At 42.7% G+C, this 24,168-nt stretch overlaps 1 protein-coding gene across 1 annotated transcript in view; it reads right to left on the reverse strand.

Moving 5' to 3' along the window:
- Nucleotides 1-24,168, reverse strand: part of GLIS3 (GLIS family zinc finger 3) — a 179,522-nt gene that overhangs the window by 26,119 nt on the left and 129,235 nt on the right. The window contains exons 6-7 of the mRNA XM_066617150.1: nt 12,863-13,004; nt 3,090-3,258 (exon numbers count right to left, since the gene is read on the reverse strand). Coding sequence (XP_066473247.1) covers nt 3,090-3,258; nt 12,863-13,004 — 311 coding nt within the window. The remainder of the gene's footprint in view (nt 1-3,089; nt 3,259-12,862; nt 13,005-24,168) is intronic.

Genomic DNA, 24,168 nt, shown 5'->3' on the forward strand with positions numbered 1-24,168 from the left:
TTGTTCCTATACAATGAAAGCAGCCCCCCAAAACACCCAAGAAGGAAGTCTCCCCTCTAAGTAGACGAATGTATTGAGCCCTATGGAAAGCAAAAGTAAGCCACATGGTCGCGTTTACTCACAAGTAAGCAAACGTTCCTTGGCTGCTGGTCAAGTCAGGCAAAGGGGAATGCAAGGCTGACTGCATGGTCCCAATCTGATGAAAGTGGAGCTCAACAAATGCTCCAAAAGGCAGCACACCTTCAGATATGCTGCCAATGTCAGGAAAATACTACAATCTGGTGTAGGTAAGAGTAACTCTAGAGGGAACAATTGGTGCAGAAAATTGCACCTAGTACTATCTCCCCATCCTGTCCACTTTCTGATGACAGAGCAAGAGGATACAGGCTTCATTTGGCAGCCAATCACAGTACAACAACCCTGGTATTAAAGCTCCTGCCGGGAAGACTATAGCTCAATTGAACAGATGGGCAGCATGGGACCATATCTCTGTGGTTTTCAGAAGCAAAAATTAGTGATGGGAACCATGGTGAAAAGATATTTGGCCCAAAAGGAAGCACTCTGCACAAGCAACCTCTCTTTCTCACAAAATGTATGCAAGGTTTGGATTAACAATTCTCCCCAGAATTCTTATTGCAGGAATTCTGCCCCAAAAGGTTTCCATGCACAACCACCAAACTGGAACCTCTACTCCATCTTCCCAACAGGGGAAACAAGCACAATGCATCCCATACTGGTAAGCAAAGGAGGGGAGGAAATCCCATGTTGCAGTGTATTTATACTGCACCTCTGTCTCATGTCTCTACCCCCAGCCTCCTGACTCTTCAGGATTTCCCATGTGTCTCTTCGATCAACTGTGTTGTTTAACCATCCTTCCTTTTGCAACAGCTAAGAGCAGGAATATCTGCTCCCTTTGGGGTAACGCCAAGGGGTGTGGCTGTAATGGTGACTGAGCAGCAGTGCTCCCCCCCCCCAAGTAGCAGCTTGTTTAACCATTGATGCACATAGCCTAATCTGCCCTGTCAGTTTTATGACCCAATAAAAACTGGGTCATGACCCACTGGTGGATCTTTGGGAACCCAGCAGTTTGGGATCCGCTGCCTTAAAGCACACTTAATTTTCTTTGGATGTAGCCTTCATGTATATTTGACTTCTGAATGGCTGAATCACTGAAAGTACATGCCATACTGTTAGTTTCATTCAAGGCCCAATCCTATTAAACTTTCCAGCACTGGTGTAGTCGCAGTGCAGCCCTGAGATAAGGGAACAAGCATTCCCTTGCATTGAGGAGGTCTCTGTGACTGCCTCCCCACCACAGGATCCACCATAGGATCCTACCTCATCCACCATATCCCACCTCATCCACCATAGGATGCAGTGCATGCTCCATTGGCATGGCTGCACCAGCACTAGAAAATTTGATAGGATTGGGCCCTCAGGCATTTAGTAGGCCTTCAGTGCAATATAGTGGAGTGTCAGGTTCTAACAACAACTATATACCTCCAAAGGAAGGTCATCCGTTGTGCCTATTATATCTCTGTTGGGCAGGAAAGCCTTTATCTTTGGCCAGAGGCACCACTGGACACAGAAGCAGCTAGTACAGCTGCTAGTAGCTTTCAGAAAGTTGAGGAGCAAACACTGGATTAACATTTAAGACATTCCCCCCAAATTATTATTTACAGCTACTGACAGCATCAGGCTCAAGAGTTCTGCCAGGCCCCAATGGATGCTGGAATATTTCATAAAAATTATCTCAATATGTAGGGAAAAACATGGTGGAGCTGTACATCTCCCTGCAGTCATCAACTTTTTTTTTTTTTAAAGAGTCAACAATTGGCTGTAATTTAAAATGCACACAAGGAATGTAAACTAACCAAGCAAGAGCTGCATAGGGTCAATCTAGATGTGGTAGAGATGTATGGATGCATGTATGTCTCTTTAAGGTTTTTGAAAATAGAGGGAAGAACCAGATCAGGACCTTGGTTTGGGCTGGAGGTTTTAACCCTTTCCCAATAAATCACCTGCCTGAAGTTGCTATTTACCCCATCAATAAAAACATATGGGCACAGACTGTGTGCCTGTATGTATTTATTAATGGAGCAAAGAGCATTATGGGGGAGGGCAACTTTCATTGAGAAAACAGCATTGAAGAAAAAGTGTTCACCACCCTCCCCCACATCATGGTTCTAATCCAAATCCTCCTCCCCCACAGAAGGTAACTGCATGCAATTTGAAGAGATGGATGCATTCACACATTTCCATTCCCACATCTAGTTTGGTCTTCAAAGCAAAAAAAAAAAAAAAGGAACATGAAGTGGGAAGAGATATTGAACTGCAAACATCACCCCTCCTCTTCTCCCTATGCTGTTCTCCCTACACTTCATATTATAACAATTTACTTATACTGTATCTTGTGATGGATTTCAATTGGAGACCAATTTGGAGCCAATCTTGACTGAACATTGGGCTATGAATATATTCAATAAATATAGATGTGGTGACTGAAGTTACTTTCAGAAATTATGTCAGTATCAGCGCAATCTAAGAATGTCTACTCTAAATCATTATTATTATTAACATATACCGCTTTTCAACAAAAAAGTTTACAAAGTGGTTTACAGAGAAAAATCAAATAACTAAATGGCTCCCTGTCCCAAAAGGGCTCACGATCGAAAAAGATGCAAAAGAACACCAGCAGGCAGCCACTAGAACAGACACTGCTGGGGTGAGGTGGGCCAGTTACTCTCCCCCTGCTAAAAAAAAGGAGCACCCACTTGAAAAAGTGCCTCTTACTCAGTTAGCAAGGATAAGCCCCACTGTGTTCAATAGGACTTACTCCCAGGTTAGTGAGTATAGGATTGCAGCCTGTATGTGTCAGGGGCAATACATGTCAATACACCAAGTTGTGCAGATTGAACATTGGCTAATCACAGCTGTATAGAACATAGTGAATCCTTTTTACTTCTACAGAATGAATAGATCTTTCTGATTTCAGACATTACAGATCGTCTAAAACTCCGTGATTCTGAAATCCTGGGATAATAACGCTAACATGATCCACTTATTTTGATGAGGTGAGATGGCCTTACCTCTCAGTTCCTGAGTCACCTGCTGTGAGAGGGGCTACCTGGGCTGCTGTGTCATGTGGGCTGCCATGTACAGTGTGTCCTGGTGAAGTGTGGTTCACAGAACGCAATGGGCAGCCAGTGCTTGGAGCAGTTCCATTTCGACTTGAATGAGTACTGGAGAATAGTGCAGCTGAAAGGACAGCAAAAGCATTCACTTTTATAACAGGAACATTTTCAATTCTTTTATTCAACTGACAATCCTGTTCAATTTTCAGACGTAAAGAAGATAGATAAGAGCCTTACAGCGCAATCTTATGTCTACTCTATCCCACTATGTTCAATGGGATGGATTTGCCCCATGTAAGTGTGCATGACCATTCCCCTGGGGGCTGGGGATAAGAATAGGCCCTCAGTTTGGCTGTACTTGTCATAAGAGGCAACTAAACAGCCACCGGGTAAATGGGACTCATTAGCCTGGGAAGGTAGCTCATCTGAGAGAAGGAAAACTCTGATCCCAAACCTCCACTGCCTTGTGGCTACATCCAGTTATGGAAAAGGCTTCAGGAGTCAACCTCGAGGCAAAATCCGGAGCCAGAGGCCCTGAGGCAGTTCATGGCTGAACACAGTCACATTCTGGTAACTCCTGCGACGCCGCTGGAACCAACCATACTGGCTTCTGCCTTTCCATTGGACCATTTCAGCAACGTGGAGAGGGGGGATTTGCTGCATGGGTATCCTCCATATCTACCTTACCCAGGCTTCGTGCACTGGAGAGGACACTGTTCCAGAACCACTATTCAGAGCGCTATTCCACTACTTGGAAATGCCAAGTAGTTAACTGGGTTCCTGCTATCACAAATGGCATGACTCTCATTTACAGTTCAGATTAATAGTCTTCCAAGACTGAAGGATGCCAACAAAGTGTGCATGAGTAAGGGCGCAATAATAACCCACTTTACAGCGCTGATATAAAGGCAATGCAGCTCTGAGGTCAGGGAACAAACATTCCCTTACTTTGAGGAGGACTTCATGAGTGACACCCAACTACAGGATGCAGCACATGTCCCATTGGCACCGCTATGCCAGTGCTGGAAAGTACTGACATAAGGGGTTAGGATTGTGCCCTAAGACCCACTGAACTCAATTAGGATTACTCCTGAGTAGGCACAAAAAGGATTGCTCTGTTAGATTTGAAACTGGCACAATGGCTTTTAAAAAAATGAAATCAGAAATAAGAAAATGATTTATCAGAAATAAGAAAATGATGAAAACAAATTTTTGGACTTTGAAATTTGGTTACAATTTACATTTTTATGGCCACAATCCCAACCAATTTTCCAGCACTGACATAAGGGCAATGCAACTCTGAGGTAAGGGAACAAACATTGCCCTACCTTGGGAGGCCTCCGTGACTGCCCCCCAACTGCAGAATGCAGCAATGCCCCACTATGCCAGTGCTGGAAAGTTGGTTAGGATTGCGCCCTATATGGCATAAAGTGTATTTTGCCTCAGTTGTCTCAACTTCATAGTACCCAAAAATGTCATAAATTTCAGTAACTCCCATAATAAATGCATGTGTATTTTGAAAGCTGAAAACTCTTGCTACTTCATTACAATGTATGCAACCTGTTCAGGACTCATCCTCAGATACACAGAATACTGGACATGGAGATGCACATACTCTTTAGAGAAAATGGAAATTGACTAAACAGGTAAGGATCTGTTCTATTTCTTTATGGCCCAGTTGTCAAGCAATATCTTCCATGTCCGAGGAACTATGCTCCTTTGAAAACCTCACAAGAGCGGAGTTTAGCTTAGCATGTCTCTGTTGTGTGGGAGGGGGTCTTACTGTTTGCAAAGTCATCTTTGAAAAGAAGCAAAAGACAGGCTGATTGGTAGGAATACAGAGCTCTTTTGCTTGAGGAAGAAGAGAATAATGTTTGTTGAGGCCAGCAGCAGACAACTGAGCTGGCACCTTTGTAACACAGCAATTGAAAGTTGTCTCTAGAGCAGCTCCTGAAACAGTTTTTTGGCTGTGACGGCTGACAGCCTATAATGGGAGAAGGATGGGGTGGTCATAGTGGTTTGTGAGTGGATCTCTTGGCAGCCTTTGATACCATCAATTGCCATATTCTTTTGTCTGGACTAAGGATTTAAAGCATTGTTTCAGTGGTTCTGCCCCTATTTGGAGGGTCAATTCGACAAAGAGGTTCTCGGGGATTATTGCTCATCCCTGTGGTTTTTAGTGTGGGGTTTTGTTGGGGTTCATTGTGTCCCTCATGCTATTTGACATCAACACGAAACTGCCTAAGGCTACAATCTTATGCGCACTTACTTCAGAGTAAGTCCTGCTAAATTCAATAGGCCTTACTGGGAAACACTGAACGGGTGAAAGATTTTTCTGGAAATGCCAAGTAGTTAACTGGGCTCCTGCTATCACAAATGGCATGACTCTCATTTACAGTTCAGATTACTAGAATGGTCATGAGATGCCATATGGATCACTTGCTGCTATGGACAGGTCCTGTGACCCATGCTGCCTGAGTTCCTGAAGGCCAGGGCACTGAGAACAATAGTGCAACACAACTAGCTTCTCCCACAATAAATCCAAACTTCGTGGATTCAGTTTCAGAATCTAGGAGTGCAATCCCAAACATCTGTTGGGCCAGCACAAATCCCTTGCTGCAGCCCAGGACTGTCACAAACAAGCCGTAAGGCACATTTGCACCTCCAGGAGAGTTGGCTGGGTCAGTGCGAGGATGTGTGCCAGCCCTCAGAGGCCTTCATGCCACCTGGATCTGCTGAGTTTGTGCTGGCCGAGGGTGGCCAGCATGGGGGGTTTTGGTGAGAGGGTGAGGGTAGAATAGGGATATTTCCGGGCAAGGGGAGGGAGAGTGGCAGGCAGGCCAGTGGGTGGACCAGGCTTGGGAGGAGGGTTGGGACAAGCCTCTGGCACTTAGGCTGGATCCTAAGCAGCCTCTCCCTCTCCCAAGCAGCCCAGCATTACACTGGGCTGCTCAGATCTGTGCCAGCAATTTAGCTGGTGCAGATCTTAACCCCATTAAGGTGGCTGGGTGTCATGGATATGTACAGTTCAGGCCTAGTAGCACTGCAAGGCCTGAACCAAGCTAAAACAGTAACACAGAAGTGGCTTGCATTTCCTGGCTGCTAGGATTTACATCTCAATGGATGGTGATTATGTAGCACCTAGGAGCCAGAAAGACGCCCATCAAGGATGGAATGCAGGTAGATCTCGAAGGGGGAGGGAAGAGCTGAGAGGGTGAGCTTCCAGCCCCACTTCCAGAGGAAAGGGTCTTTGTTCCTTGTCTCTGGGTGAGAGAGGTGGTGGGTGCACATCCTGCCCCACCAGTACCATGTGGCCATAGGTAACTGGTCTGAGGATCTACAAAAGAAGCTGACCCAGGTGAGGGTTAGAGAATAATAGAGTTAGCAAGTTAGCTTTGTTGTTTTATGCTGATATTTCCTAGAAGTTTTTATGCCTCTAGCATTTGCTGCCTTTTGTAACCTTTTTGTAACCTTATGTATTTAATAAAGTAGAAAATCTTTTTTACCATGTTGGTTCATTGTCTGTTGGGGACAAAGGTTCAGAATCCTGCCTAGCCGTTCTGCAAGCTACCAAAAATCCTCATTGTGGACTAGAAACTTGAGGACTGAGACTTTAAGTAAAGAAAGTGCTCAGTGCCTACAAGGGATATAGTTAAGCCTAAAGGTTCTTGGTTTCCCTGGACTGAGGCACTGGCTCTTACAGGGTGGTGGCAGTACTACCGACCAGGGATCTTTGAGAGCTCTAGGGTTCAGAACCAACAACTCTGAGCACCCAAAACCCTGGGAGTGAGACCCAAGTTTACGACACTGGGGCACCAAGTTGGGCTCCTTTCACCTTCTAACCTGCATTGGGTATGGCACAGGCCAGTTGGCCTGCCTATTCCAGTGCAGGTTAGGATTGGGCTGTAGGTCATCTGCCTCAGCTACAAACTACAAATGGTGTAGTTCCAGAACATGTTCTACCTGTGAACATGTCAGGACAGCCTGAAACAGCATGGTCCTCACTTGGGAGGTCTAAAAGACTCTGGAGGAGTCTTGTGAAATTGGACTTGTAGATAAGAGAGGCCAGGGAAGCCAAGGCAGAATAAACCTCCTGTCTGACTGCTAAGATCAGGCAGTGTACCCTATATCTCTAGATAGTTTTGTATCTTGAGATATATCTATATCTCATGGCTTGTTTCTGTTGCATTATTTGGTTGACTTTATTGATAAGCTTTGGAAGGAGGCTGATTGATAAGCTTTGAGTTGATGGATTGATTGGCCAATTGATAAACTTATCAAAGACTGATAAGCTTTGAGATCAGGGTAAACTGTTGGGGTTGGGTTTATTATTAAAGGTTGTGCTAGTTATGTGCTCTATGCTTCATGTGTAAGCTAGGATGAACTTACATTAATCTTTGGTTTCCCACAAATTACTTTGGGGTATTTGTAGGTATTCCTACATTTTAATGAGTTTGATATTATTGGGGATAATAAACAATTTCTCATAAAGAACTATTTGACAATACTTTGCTTTTTTATTTATGCTTTTGTCTGCATCATGTGAAAGAGATCAATCTTTTGAGGAAAGAAGACTTGTCCTCTGCTTTAATTTACTGAGAATTGGATCAGCTATTGCAAATGAATAAGTACATGCACACATATGCAATATGTGCCATATATGTGTATATGTAATACACATATGCAATGTAGTCTCTTAATAAAGCAGATTTTTTACTTCTTCTTTAAACATATGGACCAGAATGTTGCACAATAAGCCCTAAGAAAAAGGAAGAGAAGTAACCTGGAAGAGTAATTGCTGCTCTTTTCGTTTTACCTCTGAGATATTTATGCTGCAGCTTTTTAAAAGCAGATAATCTTAGCAAATTGAATCCAAAATTATATATATTTTAAAATGTCAGTAATTGTGGTAAATGTTTACGAAAAATTATGCTGTCATTGTTTAGTACCTCATCACAAAGATGCTTACCAACACAAAAGTACTGTTCATCAGAAACATTGCTACATGCAAATCTTTGAAGTTTCATAGTTATGCATTCCAAAAGCATATAAAAAGAAATTATGAAGCGGTGGCGGACAGTGATACCTTACTCACAATTAAGAGGTGAGAACTTGCATTTTTAAACTCTTCCCAAATTAAAGCTTAAAACATTTTTTTTTCCTTTTAGCAGAGCAAGTACTCTGTAATTTAGATAAACTTTTTTTAAAGTATAGAATTGCCACCTTTCCTCTTGCAAACTACTAATAATGCTGTAATCCATTTTTCATGGGTACATTATTCTCAAAGGAGTTCTCAGTCAATCTTTTTCACATCAAAAGAAAAATAACCCCTTTTGCCTGCTGACAGAATAAGCCAAGTGCACAAGTAGTACAATTTGCTACTTCAGTGCCAAAGCAGCCAAAAAGAACAGGGCTTCCACAGAACCCACTTGGAGCTTTCCATTTCAACCTCAGATCTGCTGGCAGATGGTTCTGAGCAAGTTAGTGACAAAAAAGAAGTAATACAGAGGTTCTCAAACCTTTTCCGCTCACAGTGCCCCTAGGCCAATTCTAATTTTTTCACGGCACCCATTGCTGTGTTTACCTTGACAATTTAAAATATCCGGTGGTGCCTTTAAAATATCCCATGGCGCCCCTGTGAGTTTGCTACAGTGCCCTGGTGCACCTCAGCACACAGTTTGGGAACCATGGGGTAAATATTTAGGACTTCCAGTTTTATCTGGTTGAATTGGTAATTAGATAAATCAACCAAAGCTTAGGTTAGTTAAGTGACTGGGGGCGCAATCCTAACCCCTTATGTCAGTGCTTTCCTGCACTTGCATAGCAGTGCCAACTGGACATGTGCCGCATCCTGCAGTTGGGTGTCACTCATGGGGAGGCCTTCTCAAAGTAAGGAAATGTTTGTTCCCTTACCTCAGAGCTGCATAGCCCTTATGTCAGTGCTGGAAAGCACTGACATAAGGGGTTAGGATTGCGCCCTGGGAGTGCAATCCCAAGATCATGCTGAGCAGCCTGGCACAAGTTAGGATTGGGCTCTGGGACTAAATTTAATTTTAATTGGTGGGGATGGCAGTTAACAACACATTTAATTTTTTTTAGGTTGTTTTGGTTCTCAGGTGTTATTAGAGAATGAAAAATAAAATACGAAAATAACTTTTCTCAGAATAATTGCTACCCTTTTATAAATTCTAAGTTTATTCACTTCCATTCGTATACAACAGTGTAGTTGAGGGATGGAATCAGGAAGAGCAGAGCATAAGGACCTATCCTATAACAGGAGTGGTGATGCCATTAGCAGGAGCTTTCTAGTGTTGCCTCTGAAACTTTTTTGCTATTCCCATATTAGAGCTGAGGCTTAGAGGGAATGCATCACTGCCCTCACCCCTCCCCAGCAATGACTTACTTTGGGAGTAAAGCTCCCAAAACTTGAGAACCAGTGGTTTGAGAAGCACTGCTATACAGTAATTCAAATACTACTATTTCCTCTGTTGCAAACTGAAAACACACACACATAGGTGAATCTCTGTAATCATTTATGATGATGATGTTATAAATACACAATATTTTAAAAACTGGAGAGAGATATACTGCATATCTCCACTGCGGATATGCATGTATATAATTATGTATCCAATGCAGCAATCTCATTAAAATCAGTGGGACTTAGGAACTGGTATGCTGAGGGTCTGGTTGAGTCGAAGATTTAAAATATTTTGTCAGACAGAGCAGAACATAATAAAAGGCTCTTCTCCATTTTCTTTTTACATGGCAATACAAAAACTCAAAATAGAAATAGACTGCAATCTGCTAAACTAGATAAGAGTCAGCTTTTTGAATGGCAAGGATCTAATGTAATGACCTTCACTTTTAGCAAGACTCATAGATTTTAATCTAGACCCCATACTTTATTGCTTTGGGGATTTCACTGGCTCTTAATCACAAAAGCAATAAGAGTTTCCAATATGTTCATCTGCTGCACTTAATCAATTGTTCCAGATGCCAATCATGAGAAATATCTGAAGGCAAACTTAAATGATATCAGCCAGACAACAAAACAGCTGTGACCTCTTGGGAACACTGAAGGGTCTACACAGTGAACTTCACCCTTCCTCAGGCATCTCTGACATGTTGTATATTGTATCCCAGCAGGACTTCCATTATTGCAATGCATGCTGGCAGTATGTAGGAATTTTCTGCTGGTTCTTTCCCCTCTCTATAGTTAGCTCTGGGAATTATTGTGAGGGCATAGCTCAGAAATTATAACAGCTATCTCACTAAAACTAAGTGATAAGCATAGAAAGAGTTCCTGGTAATTGCACAATAATGTTCTCATCTGCCAATTTCTGCATCCCTCATTTCATATTAACATTCTAGTCTAATTTCAAGTGGGGGGGAGCAAACTAATTTTACATGTATCAATAAAGATGTCCTTTGCTTCTGAATTACTCCTTATCACTAATTCTGTGACCAACTGCAAACAAGTCTAGGCTCCTCTATTTTTAATAGCCTGTGGCTGCAATCCTAACCACACTTTCCTGAGAGTAAGCACCATTGAACAAAATAGGACTTACTTCTGAGTAGACCTGGTTAGGATTGTGCCCTGTGTCAGGGCGCTCCAGACCCTGTCCCATGGACTGGATCCAGCACCCTGCCTTTTCCCTCCCCTGTGTGAACGGCACTTACCATTCTGTGAGGAAGCCATCCTTCCCTGCCATCAATCTCCTCAAAACTGAGTTCTGGCCTACTGCTTCCAGGTTCCGTTGCCCCAGCAGCCGCTCCACCTGGATTTCTGAGCAGGTGCAGTGGGCTGGAGATCTGTTTGGGAGAGATCAGCGGTGGAGAAGGACAGCTCCCTGGTGGAACAGTAAGTGGTTGTGCCGGGGACTTCTTTCCCATTGCGCTTTGGTCTCCACTTTGGAGACCACTCAATATAAAAGAGGTACCATCATCAGGTGCAGTTTTTGTCTTGCCACTGTTTAGCAATCTGCAACAACTGAACTTCCCTCCTCTGCAGATATCAAAGGTAAAGTTTCCCTGTTGTCCTTCGCATCTGTTCACCACAAAAAGGAGATTCATAAAGAGGATCAGTAAGGCTTCTCAAGACAGATAGAAGCCAACATCCAAAGCTTCATGTGGTTAGCTCCTTCCATGCTGTTCCTTTTTCTCTCCTGAACAGAAGCCCCTTCAGTCTGGGTAAGTTTCAAAGGCTGCCTGCAATGCACAGCAGAGGTTGGTTTGTTTTTTCAACACCCCTTCTCCCAGATGTTCCACTGAATTTGTGCAGAAGTTTTGTGCACGCCTTTGTGCATTTTTAGTTCTTTGTCTTGCCCTCCTTTTTAAAAAAGGACAATTATGGTATTTTAACAAAAAGAAACATGAAATAATAAAAGCTCAAGGTAACAAGCCTTGAAGATTCATTGATTCTAATTAATGTCCCGATTCGATACTAGATGGGTTGTTTTTATTCAGGATTAAAACCTGCAAATGTCTGAAGCAGATCTAGATAGCAATATTTTTGACAACACAAATCAACATGCCACTCAATTCAGAATGTCTTAAAAATGTTTTTATTTCTTTTTCAATGCTATCAAAACAGCCTTGGAAAAACTAGTGCATAATTTCTCCACCATGACATGAGTTAAATACATTTCTCTAATACCTATTCTTTCTTTATTTCCTACTTTCTTTTTTAATTTAGCAAATTAATCACAAAGGTATATACCTACCTCTTCTTTTGTAACCCAAATAAACAATAACTGGAAGATTCTACTTAAGTGATCTAAATATTTGCCACTGACCTGTACAACTGAGGCAAAACAACTTTACTTGTCATTAATTCACCAAGAAAAATAACAAATAAATTAATCAAGTGTTTGATAATTGTAGCAATGAATAAATACGTACATTTGACAATCTGTTAACCAATGAAATATAGTAACGTGTTTAAGTTACAAATTAAAAATATTGCTCTTGGCTAAGAAGGAGTGAGAGAGATGAAATGAATCAAATGTAATGATTTTATCCTGGAATTGAAAATACTCAGCACTATAGCCAACTAAAGGTTTCGAGATTATGTCTTTCCAAACAGGGGCTCAGGGTAGAATACTCTGAAACTAAAAATAAATACATCAAATTATGTAGTTTTCTATACTTCTTTGGTTTAGGAATCTGCCTTGATGTCTGCAGAATCTGGAAGAAAGGGACACAATCCAGCCAACACTTAGCACTGTGACACCCCTTTCTTCCTAATGAGAAAATTGTGCTGAATCCTCTCACCATGAAATCACTGAGACTTCTAGATGCTGAACTTAGGAAAGATTCTGTGCATACCTTTCAGGAATCTTCTACAGGGCTGGACTTCCCATGAGAGTGACATAATCAGGAAAGTCAGGGGGAAGTTTTGTGAAGAGCTTGCCCCTGTCTGCCCATCTACCTCTATCATTCCTCCTAGTCTCACTCTTTGGATTTCAAAAGTAATCTCCCTCTTCCTTTTGGGATTCAGAGTTTGGCAGCAGCAGTGGTGGCCACTACTGTCCGTGTAGGGTAAGGATGTGGTGACATTTGGTGTGCCAATGCAGGCCTGGGTCCTGGGAGGTTTCAGGTTATGCTTTGCTGGCAATTCTTTGCTCTTATTGGCATTCAGTGGTTTCAAGAATGAAATGCTGTGCTAAGGCAGACTTTCTTCCCATTTGGATGATATCTTCCTCTTTTTAATTTTATTAGCATACCTGTGTAAACATCATGCACAGGAACCGGTGATCGTCTGACAGTGCTATCTGAAGCATCATGTGGAGATGCAGGTGGTTGGAGAGGCTGGATAGTGAGACAGTCATTGAGAATGTCTTGGTCAAGCTCTGTACTTGAACGCAACTGAAATACAAGTACAGAAGAGAGGAAATCATAATTGTGAAGTAAAGGCCATCATAATGATAAGAGGCTGATGGGTAAGGGCAGGAAATTGCATGAACAACCTATTTTGGAGACCAGGAAATAAATATTCTCAGCAATTAGAACTTAATAATTTTATATAGCACTTTAAAATGTTCAAAGTACTTCAGATGCATTAGCCCCATAATCCTTATAACACAGTAAGTCAACATAGAATCATAACATAGGATAGGACCACAAGGTCATCTAGTCCAACCCCCTGCCAGACTGCAGATAGAAATTTGGTTTCTGGTTCACAACTCAGTTTCTTCCCTCAGCGATCAACAAATTCAGGTTGCCAGGTCTCCATGGCAACTTAATATATGTCCTAGGGAATGGCTGTTTGGCAGCAGCTGAGGGGCAGCCATCTTATTGCTGCTTCAGCAGTTAGATTTTGTCATTGAAAAAGCAGCCATATCAGCAAGACCCATGGAGTTGCAAGAGGAGCTGTTGCCCTGCTGAAGGCTGAGGGTGAGAGGACTTACTTTTGGATAGAGCTTCTCTCACATACTGTACTTGGGAGGCGGATTTGCACATGCTGCACACACGCTTCCTTCCTCTCAACAGGTCTGCTAGGCAAGTGCATGTGTTTTTTTTTCCTTTTTCCTCCCTCTCTCTTCATGCGCATATTGGAAAGGGAAGAGAAGGAAAGAGATAGAAAGGAGTGGAGGAGAGTGTGCTTTTTTCACAGTACATGTCTACTCAGAAGTGAGCCCACTGAGTTCAACAGGACTTACTTCCAGTTAAATGTGTATATGGTTACACCTTAGTGTCATGTATTTTAACTTAAAAAAATTCATATAACTATTTTTAGATCAAAGCCTTTAGATCAGCGTGCTCCTGGAGCTCTGGGGCTCCCTGAGATCCATTCAGGGACGAGCACACTAAGTGGCCCTCATCTGCTCCCTGCCCAGTTTGCTTGTCCATTCTTCTTATCCCTGGCTCTTTGGTCACACTGATATTTGCTAGGTTTTCTGACCTTTAGAGGGATTGAAAATGTGCTTTGTAATGCCTGTTTACATGCAGAACATAATTATACTATTCACTGGTGGACAAGAGATTTTGGGTGGATCAGTATTAAAGCATAAGAAGCTGAAACAATTGTTTGTCTCCTAAATTTTGGGCTGTCTCCTAGATGCAAAACAAATTTATCAAGCTCTCTCTTAGCTGTTATGCTACACATAGAATCAGAATGGCATCAGAACATTGGCTAGGTAATGCACTGGCCAAGGATCCACCAATGCACAAGGGCCCACCCAGTGATCTCTAAAGCTCATAACTTGAGAAGCCTATTGTTGTATAAAAGGCCCTGGCTTGTCTATGTAGCCACTGATTCTGGTGGCATGGGAGTGGAGGAATGTGGTTCCTGTGCCTGCTCCTCAGTTGAGTCTTCAGAGTCATAAGAGGAGGGTAGAACTGTGTACTTGACGAGAAGGTACAGAGTTCAACCTTACTTAGGAGGTTCTTAGGTAGGGGCTTCCATGGTCTGTATTCGGGGGATTCCCTCCCCCAAATCCATTGCTCCTTAGATTCATCAGCCTTATTCCCCAAGTGCAGAGGGTTCTGTTCCCAGGACCATGGCGCAGGCCTGCACAGTTTCTTGCACGCAGAAAAGTGCAGGATGTATACAGGTTCTGAGAGACATGTGGTCTGCATATGAATGTATGAGCTCACAACCTGTAAAACGTTTCATGCCAACTTTTTCTAAGGGTGCTTCCTTTGGCAGGTAGCAAGAATGCTGAATAAGCACGACAGACATCTGCAGCCCATATGGGACTATGAAGATCCCTGAGCTACTCCAGGCAGACAGGCTAGAAATATCCTAATTGTTGGCACAACAGCTATTGTGCCAAAGCAACAACAGTAGTTCCAAAGTCCTGCACTGATTGGCACTTCCTTCTTTGGGGTACCTTTTCCTCTTGCTTCCAGTTTGGCACTACATTGCTGCTGGGAAAGACATCTGAAATAATCTTATGTACACAGAAACATAGGAGGGGCATACTAAATGAGTCTAGCACAACAATCATTTATGAGGAAACATAAAAAAGTGAAAACTGCACAATATTTTTTATCACTGAACCTATTTTTATCTTATCAGTTCATGCAATTTTTTTAAAACTATGCGCTTTCTCAAAAATATGCAGCAGATACTTATTATGAGGGCATCTGATCAAGTTATTTAAAATCTCTTTCCAGCCCAAATTATGAAGGCCAGTTAATGGGGAGTCAAGGCAGAGAGTCACCTTGACCATTTGGATTGAAAGTTGCAGAGTTTGCTCAGTCTGTGTGGATGATTTGCAGTGGCAGACCTGGAGAGGGGGCAAGGGGGGAAAGACCCAGGTGCTGAGCCTGTGGGCCTTGCTGGGGTGGCACCACAAGCTGCTGCCACTTCCACTCACCACGCAGCCCTCTGCCTGCCCTCCAGAGCCATTCCAGGGGCAGGTGAAGCACCATGCAGTGTTCAGGAATGCTTGGAAAACCTTCTGGGTTTTCCAATGCAGTCTTATGCAGTACTTCCGGTTTCCCAGAAGTACTGTTTAAGACCGTGTTGGAAGCCTCAGAAGGCTTTCCAAGTGGTCCTGAATGCCATGCAAGACTCTGTTATGCTGTAAGTATCTGGGCATGGAGGTAGTGTGATGTGGGGGGGGGGTGGCATTATGCCCTGGGGCACCACAAGGGGCAGGAACATAATTGGTGACTTGAGAAGGAGTCAGACTTCAATTTGACAAGGGGAAAAAACCCTCAAAGGTTTGAGCTTAAAAACATAAGAACAACCCCACTGGATCAGGCCATAGGCCCATCTAGTTCAGCTTCCTATATCTCACAGTGGTCCACCAAATGCCCCAGGGAGCACACAAGACAAGAGACCCGCATCATGGTGTCCTCCCTTGCATCTGGCATTCTGACATAGCCCATTCCTAAAATCAGGAGGTTGCACATGCACATCATAGCTTGTAACCTGTGATGGACTTTTCCTCCAGAAATTTGTGCATTCCCCTTTTAAAGGCATCTAGGCCAGATGCCATCACCACTTGAGGTTCAAGTGGCTTTGCTGTGTATCTCATGCTGCACAGCCTACTTCCTTGCTACCTGATCAACCTGAAAAATTCAATATATTCTTAAATACTGAGGAAACATAAGTGCAATGAGAAGCCCCAGTCCTATCAGGGCCTTATGCTGCTGAAAGTACACATTCCGTCAATGCAAAGCTCTTTATTGTGACACAAAAGCTGGGCCACTGTTGCCCCTTCCAGGCTGCTGCAGCAACCAACGGGAGGCAACCAACCCACGGCAACCAACACAGGGCAGTGGCTCTCAGAGGCTCTGCCACTGGCAGTAAGGTGGCAGTGAGGGCAGGTTGTGGACAGGAAGGGCAAAGGTAGGGGGGATTTTAGGGTGAGAAGGGGGAAGAGTTGCTGGTGGGGAGGGATGGAGTGGATCGTGTTAGTACCAGGGTGCACCAGGATCCTATCCCTTCTTTTTGAACCTGCTCTGCCTAATTTCTCTCCTTGGATGTGCCAATTACATAGCTGGCACATGTCTAAGGAGACCCATAGGCCACCAGGAAGTTAGCTATGCAGAAGTTAGCTGAAAATAGTTTTACTTACCTCTGGCAGGCCTCCTGAGTGCCCCCCCCCCAACACTGAATGCAGCATGCACTCTGTTGGCGTGACTGCATCATCATTAATGTCAGGGGACAGGACAGTATGAATATTAATGCTTGTTAAATTAACCTTGTTAATTTACTAAGGCTGCAGTCCTAACCACACTTTCCTGGGAGTAAGCCCCATTGAACAAAATAGGACTTACTTCTGAGTAGACCTGGTTAGGATTGTGCCCTAAATTAAGTAAGGATATTTCACTATTTAAGGTGTTGTGTGAAGCAAACATTTAAAGAAATGCAAAGGACAATTAACTATGCATTCTTGAAATTTTCTTTTCCCCCCCTCTCATATGTATGCCAGCTCTGGGACTCAGATGTTTTTCATATTGTAACCATAAACTCTGTCTGCTCGCCATTAGTCACCTGCAATTACAGTTGTAATATATGTATATTTCTGAGGTTAAATATATCTGCATTCTTTTTATCCATTTTCTTAGCATAAGTATTGCAATTGATGCTAATTGCCATGGAACAATGTTCCAAAAAGTCAATTTTCCATGAACAATTTCAAGGCTATATTTACCCTATATTTATATTTACCTTTAAAAGGGTTCCTTTACAACCTAGCTTGCCGGCAATTTATTCATACATTTTATTTTTCAGTGTAAAGGTGATCTGTTTTCTTTATAAGCATCACAATTATGCGTAATTGGGATCAGATGGGGGGAGTATCAAGGAGTTCAATAAAGTGTGCGCTTTGAATTTACACATTATATAGAATACGCTATTATAAAATAGAAAATGCTATTAGAAACACATATATAACAAGTGTATGTCTTCAGAATAGATGCAAGCAATGAAGAGGAAAGATTTGGAGGTCCTGTTCACATATGCTTTAAGAACAAGTGCAATCCATTACGGGGTACAAGCCATGATGTGTATGTGCAACCTCCTGATTTTAGAAATGGGTTATGTCAGAATGCCAGATGCAAGGGAGGGCACCAGGATGAGGTCTCTTGTTATCTGGTGTGCTCCCTGGGGCATTTGGTGGGCCGCTGGACTAGATGGGCCTATGGCCTGATCCAGTGGGGCTGTTCTTAACAATACAAATGCATATCTTCTATGTTATGCAGCATGTATATATTTTGTACTTGAGCATGCCTACTTGATACATATTTCTCCAAGTGAATTCAGAATTGGCCAAACATAATAGAAAGAAATAGAAATCATATATGACAGCGACTAACTTTAAAAGTCACAAGCAAATGTGTAAATAAGTCCTACAGCCCACTTTTTTTTACTTTGTGAGGGAAATACATACTTTGAATCTTTGGATGTGAAAAGTGTTTCAGAGGGAGAGATGGGGGGGCAAAGCAAAGGTTAAGCACCCTCTCCAATCCAGCTCTTCTGTTTCAACTTGTCCCCTTGCCTTTTAGGAATTTGTTGCATGCGTGACTGGCCCATCCATGAATCTGACTGCAATGGTTGCCTCAGGCAGCAGCCTGGTGGGGGACACCAACTTCAAACCACTGACTCACCACTACTGTTCCTCCTTCTCCTTCCTTTCTCTGGATTGGAATACTAAGTAGATACAAAGTGGAAGAGAAAGTGTAAAAAAAAGAGGAGGGCTGCAGTCTAAAGCTTCTCTCTGTCACTTTTTTTCCTCCACTCATCTTCTCTTCCGATCCAGGCAGGTATCACCAGGTATGTTGGGCAGCATTTGACACACTGCTTCAGGTGCCAGGAGGAGCCATATGACATACTGCCTCAGGTGGACTAGCTCTGATTGTGTGTGTAATGCTTAGTTTGACCTTGAAACTCAGCAATGCTGTCTAGCAGTTCTGCTGAATTATGCACCTGCTCAAGCTTATAAAGTGCTGTGCTAGTTGGGCTGCAAAGCCCAACACAGAGGCTCTGTGTCGGCAAAATATCCAGTGGAGTCTTGAGAAGCCCCATTGCAGGCCTTGGGGCTTTCCCCAAAAGTCCCCTTCCCCTGAGAAGACCTCTGGTGGCCCCAGCAATGACACTGGATGCAGCGGTAGCCGTTTTGGTACTGCTGTTAGGATTGGACTGTAATATATTAATTTGACCAACAGACTTAAAATGCACAGAGTCCTTTGTAAGATATTTGCAGTGAATGTAAAGATGTAACAAAATACCAGCAAATTATGAGTTTGCTTCTTTTTAGCAGAATTCTTTTGAAGTGTGTGTTCCAAATTATATGAACATTGTCTCAGGTAAGACACTTAAATTGTCAATTTGACATGTCAAAGTTTGCATCTAGATATTTAAGCACTTTCCAGGAGCAATGTTTTGCTTACTTAGGGATACAAGGCACCATCTATAATGATTTGTATTTTTTCTTGACAGCTCTACCAATGTTTTTAAGTTCTTAGAACAAGACATGGAAATTCAACTCCTATCATTTTCTCATTTCAGATATGATTGGATAATGACTCAAGATTTAGCAAATCAAGTGGAAGTAATTAGAAGGGAACAAGCCTCTTAAATCCCTCAGTTTTCAGCTACATTATAGTTGAGTGAAGAACATGCATTAAGTTGGTTTGAAGCATCTCACGCTTCCCAAGACAAGGGCTAACAAAAAAGACCTTTTCTTTTGCATTTTTCTTATCACTGTTGTTTATCAGACTCATGTTTACTTTATGGAGACCTTGATTGTCTTCATTATTCAGTGGAAATCAGATGCCACTAAAGTATGTTTCTGAATATATTCAGCCGGGAGAAATGTAGCTTGATACCTGTTCACCCACGCAGATCCGTTTATTATCAAAACATTTTGGAGGGAATTATGGTGTTTTCAATACCTAGACTCATATTTCCTATTATTGTAGCATTTAAGAATCCATCTGAAGATTAGGTTTTCCCACTACTGACATTTATGAAACTAGATAAACATTTTCCAGCTAGCAAGCCATACTGTGTAGATACAGGTCATGTCCCATTCTTCAGCTGCAGCAGTAGGAAAGCAACACAAGGAACCAAAATCTGGCATGCCAGTCAAAGGAAATCAATAATTTCCAATTATTGGCATGCCAATATAAGGCACTCTTCTAGGGCATCTTGCAGTGAAATCACGATACTCATGCTGCATCCAGAAAGACAGAAAAGGAAAACACAAAAAGTTCCCTCACCAAAACCTACCCACAGCCACTTTGGGCATTTGGTGCAGCATGGGAATGGTGAGATATAAATTTTTAAAATAAAATGAATAAATACGTATAATGCCAAGTGTATCATCCAAACATCACTTAGGTGTTTTTTTTCCCCAGAGACCATAAAAGGATCTGTCTCTTGCTGATCCTACTGACATGCTGGATAGAGGTATCCCAAGGGTAGAGAAACATTCACTCCATTGAACCTGCTGTTGCAAATAAGTGCAACTAGCTAATGAGTCTTGGGGAGCCCTAGGTTCCAGGATGGCACGTATCTTAGATTTCTCTCCCCTTCATTTCCCATATACAGTCATATAACAAATCAGGTCACTTTTCCTTTTACAACATAGCAAAAATACAGCCCTTCCTCCCCATCTCATCATTGAAAATGCCAGTTCACACCCTGCTATCTCTCACCTCGACTACCACAGTCTTCCCCTCTTTGGTCTTCCATTGGCTCATCTCAACCTCTTCAACTGCATATAACATTCTGCTGCCCAAATCATTCATGTCCCTTCATTCTGATGATTCCATAAATCCCTACACTGGCTTGCAGTTCTTAAATCCCTAGATTGGCTTACAGTTCACCCCTGGATTTAATACCAAGCTCCTGGTCCTTATCTTCAAAACCATCCATGATCATGCATCGCCTTATGTCTCTGCTTCACTCTTGCCCAAGCCCTTCATTCCACTAGTTCCAACACTCTCAGCTGCCCAAATGTCAACAACTTTGCCTCTTCTCTCTTACTGCTCCTTATTCCTAGAACACCTTCCCAGATCACCCGTATGGTCCCGCCTCTCTTAAATCCATCTTTAAATTCTACCATTTCCATCCATTCATCCATCCAAGCATTTATAACCCACCTTTCTGCCTCCAAAGGGGCCCCAAGGGAGCCTACAACATTTTAAATGTACAATACAATGTAGTAAATTGTGGTCCTCTCAAACCAGTGATGACCTCTGTAAGAGATGATGCTATAGCTCCCTCTGCTTGGTCACTTCTTTGTTCTCCTCAGGGCAGAGTGATTTTAAATAGTCTCTCTCTACAACATCTTTGGCACCATTCCCTTGTTCCTTTATCTTAGTGTAACTAAGCATAAGTGCATGTGTATTAAATAATCGCATATTCTTTCCTATTTACCCTGCCACCATTTCCCTCCCCGTCTGTCATCTGCCTTGGGTCTGTTTGTAGATTGTGAGACTCCCAGGGAAGGGAACTGTCTCTGGGGAAAGAAAGTGACAACAATCCCCATAGTGATTGGAGGACTATGTGCAACTCTATGGGTCCTAAAGAAACATCTGAGCAATTTTGGCACAGATGGGATAACAACTGGTCACCTGCAAAAAGCCACATTCCTGGGAACATGCCACATATTGCATTGATACCTCACTAGCTCCTAAATTCTTGGCTAGAATTCAAACCAGTGAGGGTAAATGTCAGTCTAAATACCTGGTGAATTTAATAATAGTTTTAATAATAATAAATAATGCGTTTAATAATAACAATAATAACCTTCCCATCAACAACACTCAGAGTAAGTCCTCTCCCTCTTTCAATTGCAGAGGTTTGCAGTCCCTCTTACCACCTTTTAACATAGTACTATAGGTAAGACCACTGATAGTTGGTTCAGGCCCTGGTGGAAAAAAAGGTTTGGATTATTTCCCCCCCCCCCCCCAGAAGGGCATACTGGCTAAAAATCTTTACAAAAGACAAAAACATATGCAACATAATCAGGCTCCAAGTTCCCTTCCAGACTGCCAGACTCTAGTAATTTGTACCAGGTCCCCTGCCCCCTTGTTGGCTCAGCCTATAAGTTATAATTCACTGTCTTTGTAGAACTTTGCAAAGTCGTTTCAGGGGCACTTTGAGAGACATCACACACACAGAGAGAGAGAGAGAGAGAGAGAGAGAGAGAGAGAGAGAGAGAGGTGTCCTCACAGGTTTTTCAGCCAGTAACATCCTGTTATAATGTTACATGTTCTTGGTTTCAGCTTCTTTTGAGGTTCCCTGGGGCATGATTTATTTACTGCAGCTGTGAGAAACTGGTTTAACAGATTATCAGGATGGACAAACAGTAATGCTATTTGCATTGTATTGTGTTGATACACATCCTATATCAGAGACTCAGAATATAGATAAGTAGGATTTTTTTTTTTATGAGTGCAGTTTAGGAAATAGGGACCTTAACATACATAATGCATGTATTTGACTATAAAAAAAGCTTTCTTTTTTCAAGGCAGCAAAACTACCCATATGTATGTGTTTGTATGACTGCATAACCAGATTGTAAACATCAATTTTATGAAATCTTAAAGCTCACCAGATGCTTTGGATTAGTTGATTATTTAGGTTGGCTTGTTATGCAATTTGCAACATCATGAATTGTGACTGTACTTGGTATATTCTACTAAATACCTATTGCTTCTGCAACATACTCAAGCACATAGGTTAAGCTCTATCACAACCCACTGCAGCAGAAGTAAGAAAATACACATTAGATATGAGATCACAGAAAAGAGTGAACAGTGATAAGGAAATGCACATTAAGTAACATGAACCTAAACCAGGAAAACGTGCATTCCACGCTCACCTCAGGTTTAAGATATGTTATGGATCAGTAACTGGAAGCTCAAGGGCTAAATACATATCTCAAGTAATATCAAACTGGCCCCTGAAAATCACAAACATGACCAGTAGGGAAGTGGGTTTTCTTTTCCAGACTTCTTTGTTACTAAAAGTGTAAGGGCACAATCCTAACTAGGTCTATTGAGAAGTAAGGCCTATTGTGTTCATTGGGACTTACTCCCAGGAAAGTGAGGTTAGGATTGCAGCCTAAATTCTTGGCCAGCAACCACTGTTTTGAGATGCTCCTTTGATGATGTGCTGAAGGACCAGGACCTGTTCTGTCAAAAAGCTCAGCCATTATTGCTACCAGTCTCTCAAAATACTTATCTTGCCTCTACCTGGTAACTGGGGGCCAAGTGATATGCCTCAAATAACTGCCTCTGGCTTGCAGTTGCTGGTTCTTAATCAGGGATGGGCAATTCCCAGTCTGTGGGCCATTTGCAGCCCTTGGGGCTCCCCAATCTGGCCCGTAGGGAGCCCCCAGTCTCCAATGAGCCTCTGGACCATCAGAGAGTGTTGGAGCCCGCGCTGGCCTGCAACTGTTGGTCGCGACTGCAAGATGCAAGCTGTAGGTTAAATTAGTAATGCCTTTCATAGTCTCTGTGTGTTCTCTGCTTTTCCCTGGGCATTATTTTAACCCCTCCCCATTGCCTCTGAACAACTTATGCCTCCATGTGTTTCTGGCTTGGTCTGTATGTTTTCATTGTGCAAGAGCTGTGTGGCAAATGGTTCATAGTTCTCATGTGGTTCTACATACCTGTATTATATGAGGGCTATTCTGAAACTAAGAACATAAGAACATAAGAACAGCCCCACTGGATCAGGCCATAGGCCCATCTAGTCCAGCTTCCTGTATCTCACAGCGGCCCACCAAATGCCCCAGGGAGCACCCCAGATAACAAGAGACCTCATCCTGGTGCCCTCCCTTGCATCTGGCATTCTGACACAACCCATTTCTAAAATCAGGAGGTTGCGCATACACATCATGGCTTGTACCCCATAATGGATTTTTCCTCCAGAAACTTGTCCAATCCCCTTTTAAAGGCGTCTAGGCTAGACGCCAGCACCACATCCTGTGGCAAGGAGTTCCACAGACCGACCACACGCTGAGTAAAGAAATATTTTCTTTTGTCTGTCCTAACCCGCCCAACACTCAACTTTAGTGGATGTCCCCTGGTTCTGGTATTATGTGAGAGTGTAAAGAGCATCTCCCTATCCACTCTGTCCATCCCCTGCATAATTTTGTATGTCTCAATCATGTCCCCCCTCAGGCATCTCTTTTCTAGGCTGAAGAGGCCCAAACGCCGTAGCCTTTCCTCATAAGGAAGGTGCCCCAGCCCTGTAATCATCTTAGTCGCTCTCTTTTGCACCTTTTCCATTTCCACTATGTCTTTTTTGACATGCGGCGACCAGAACTGGACACAATACTCCAGGTGTGGCCTTACCATAGATTTGTACAACGGCATTATAATACTAGCCGTTTTGTTCTCAATACCCTTCCTAATGATCCCAAGCATAGAATTGGCCTTCTTCACTGCCGCTGCACATTGAGTCGACACTTTCATCGACCTGTCCACCACCACCCCAAGATCTCTCTCCTGATCTGTCATAGACAGCTCAGAACCCATCAGCCTATATCTAAAGTTTTGATTTTTTGCCCCAATGTGCATGACTTTACACTTACTGACATTGAAGCGCATCTGC

The sequence above is a fragment of the Tiliqua scincoides genome, chromosome 2, assembly GCF_035046505.1.
Source record: "Tiliqua scincoides isolate rTilSci1 chromosome 2, rTilSci1.hap2, whole genome shotgun sequence".
Lineage (NCBI taxonomy): Eukaryota > Metazoa > Chordata > Lepidosauria > Squamata > Scincidae > Tiliqua > Tiliqua scincoides.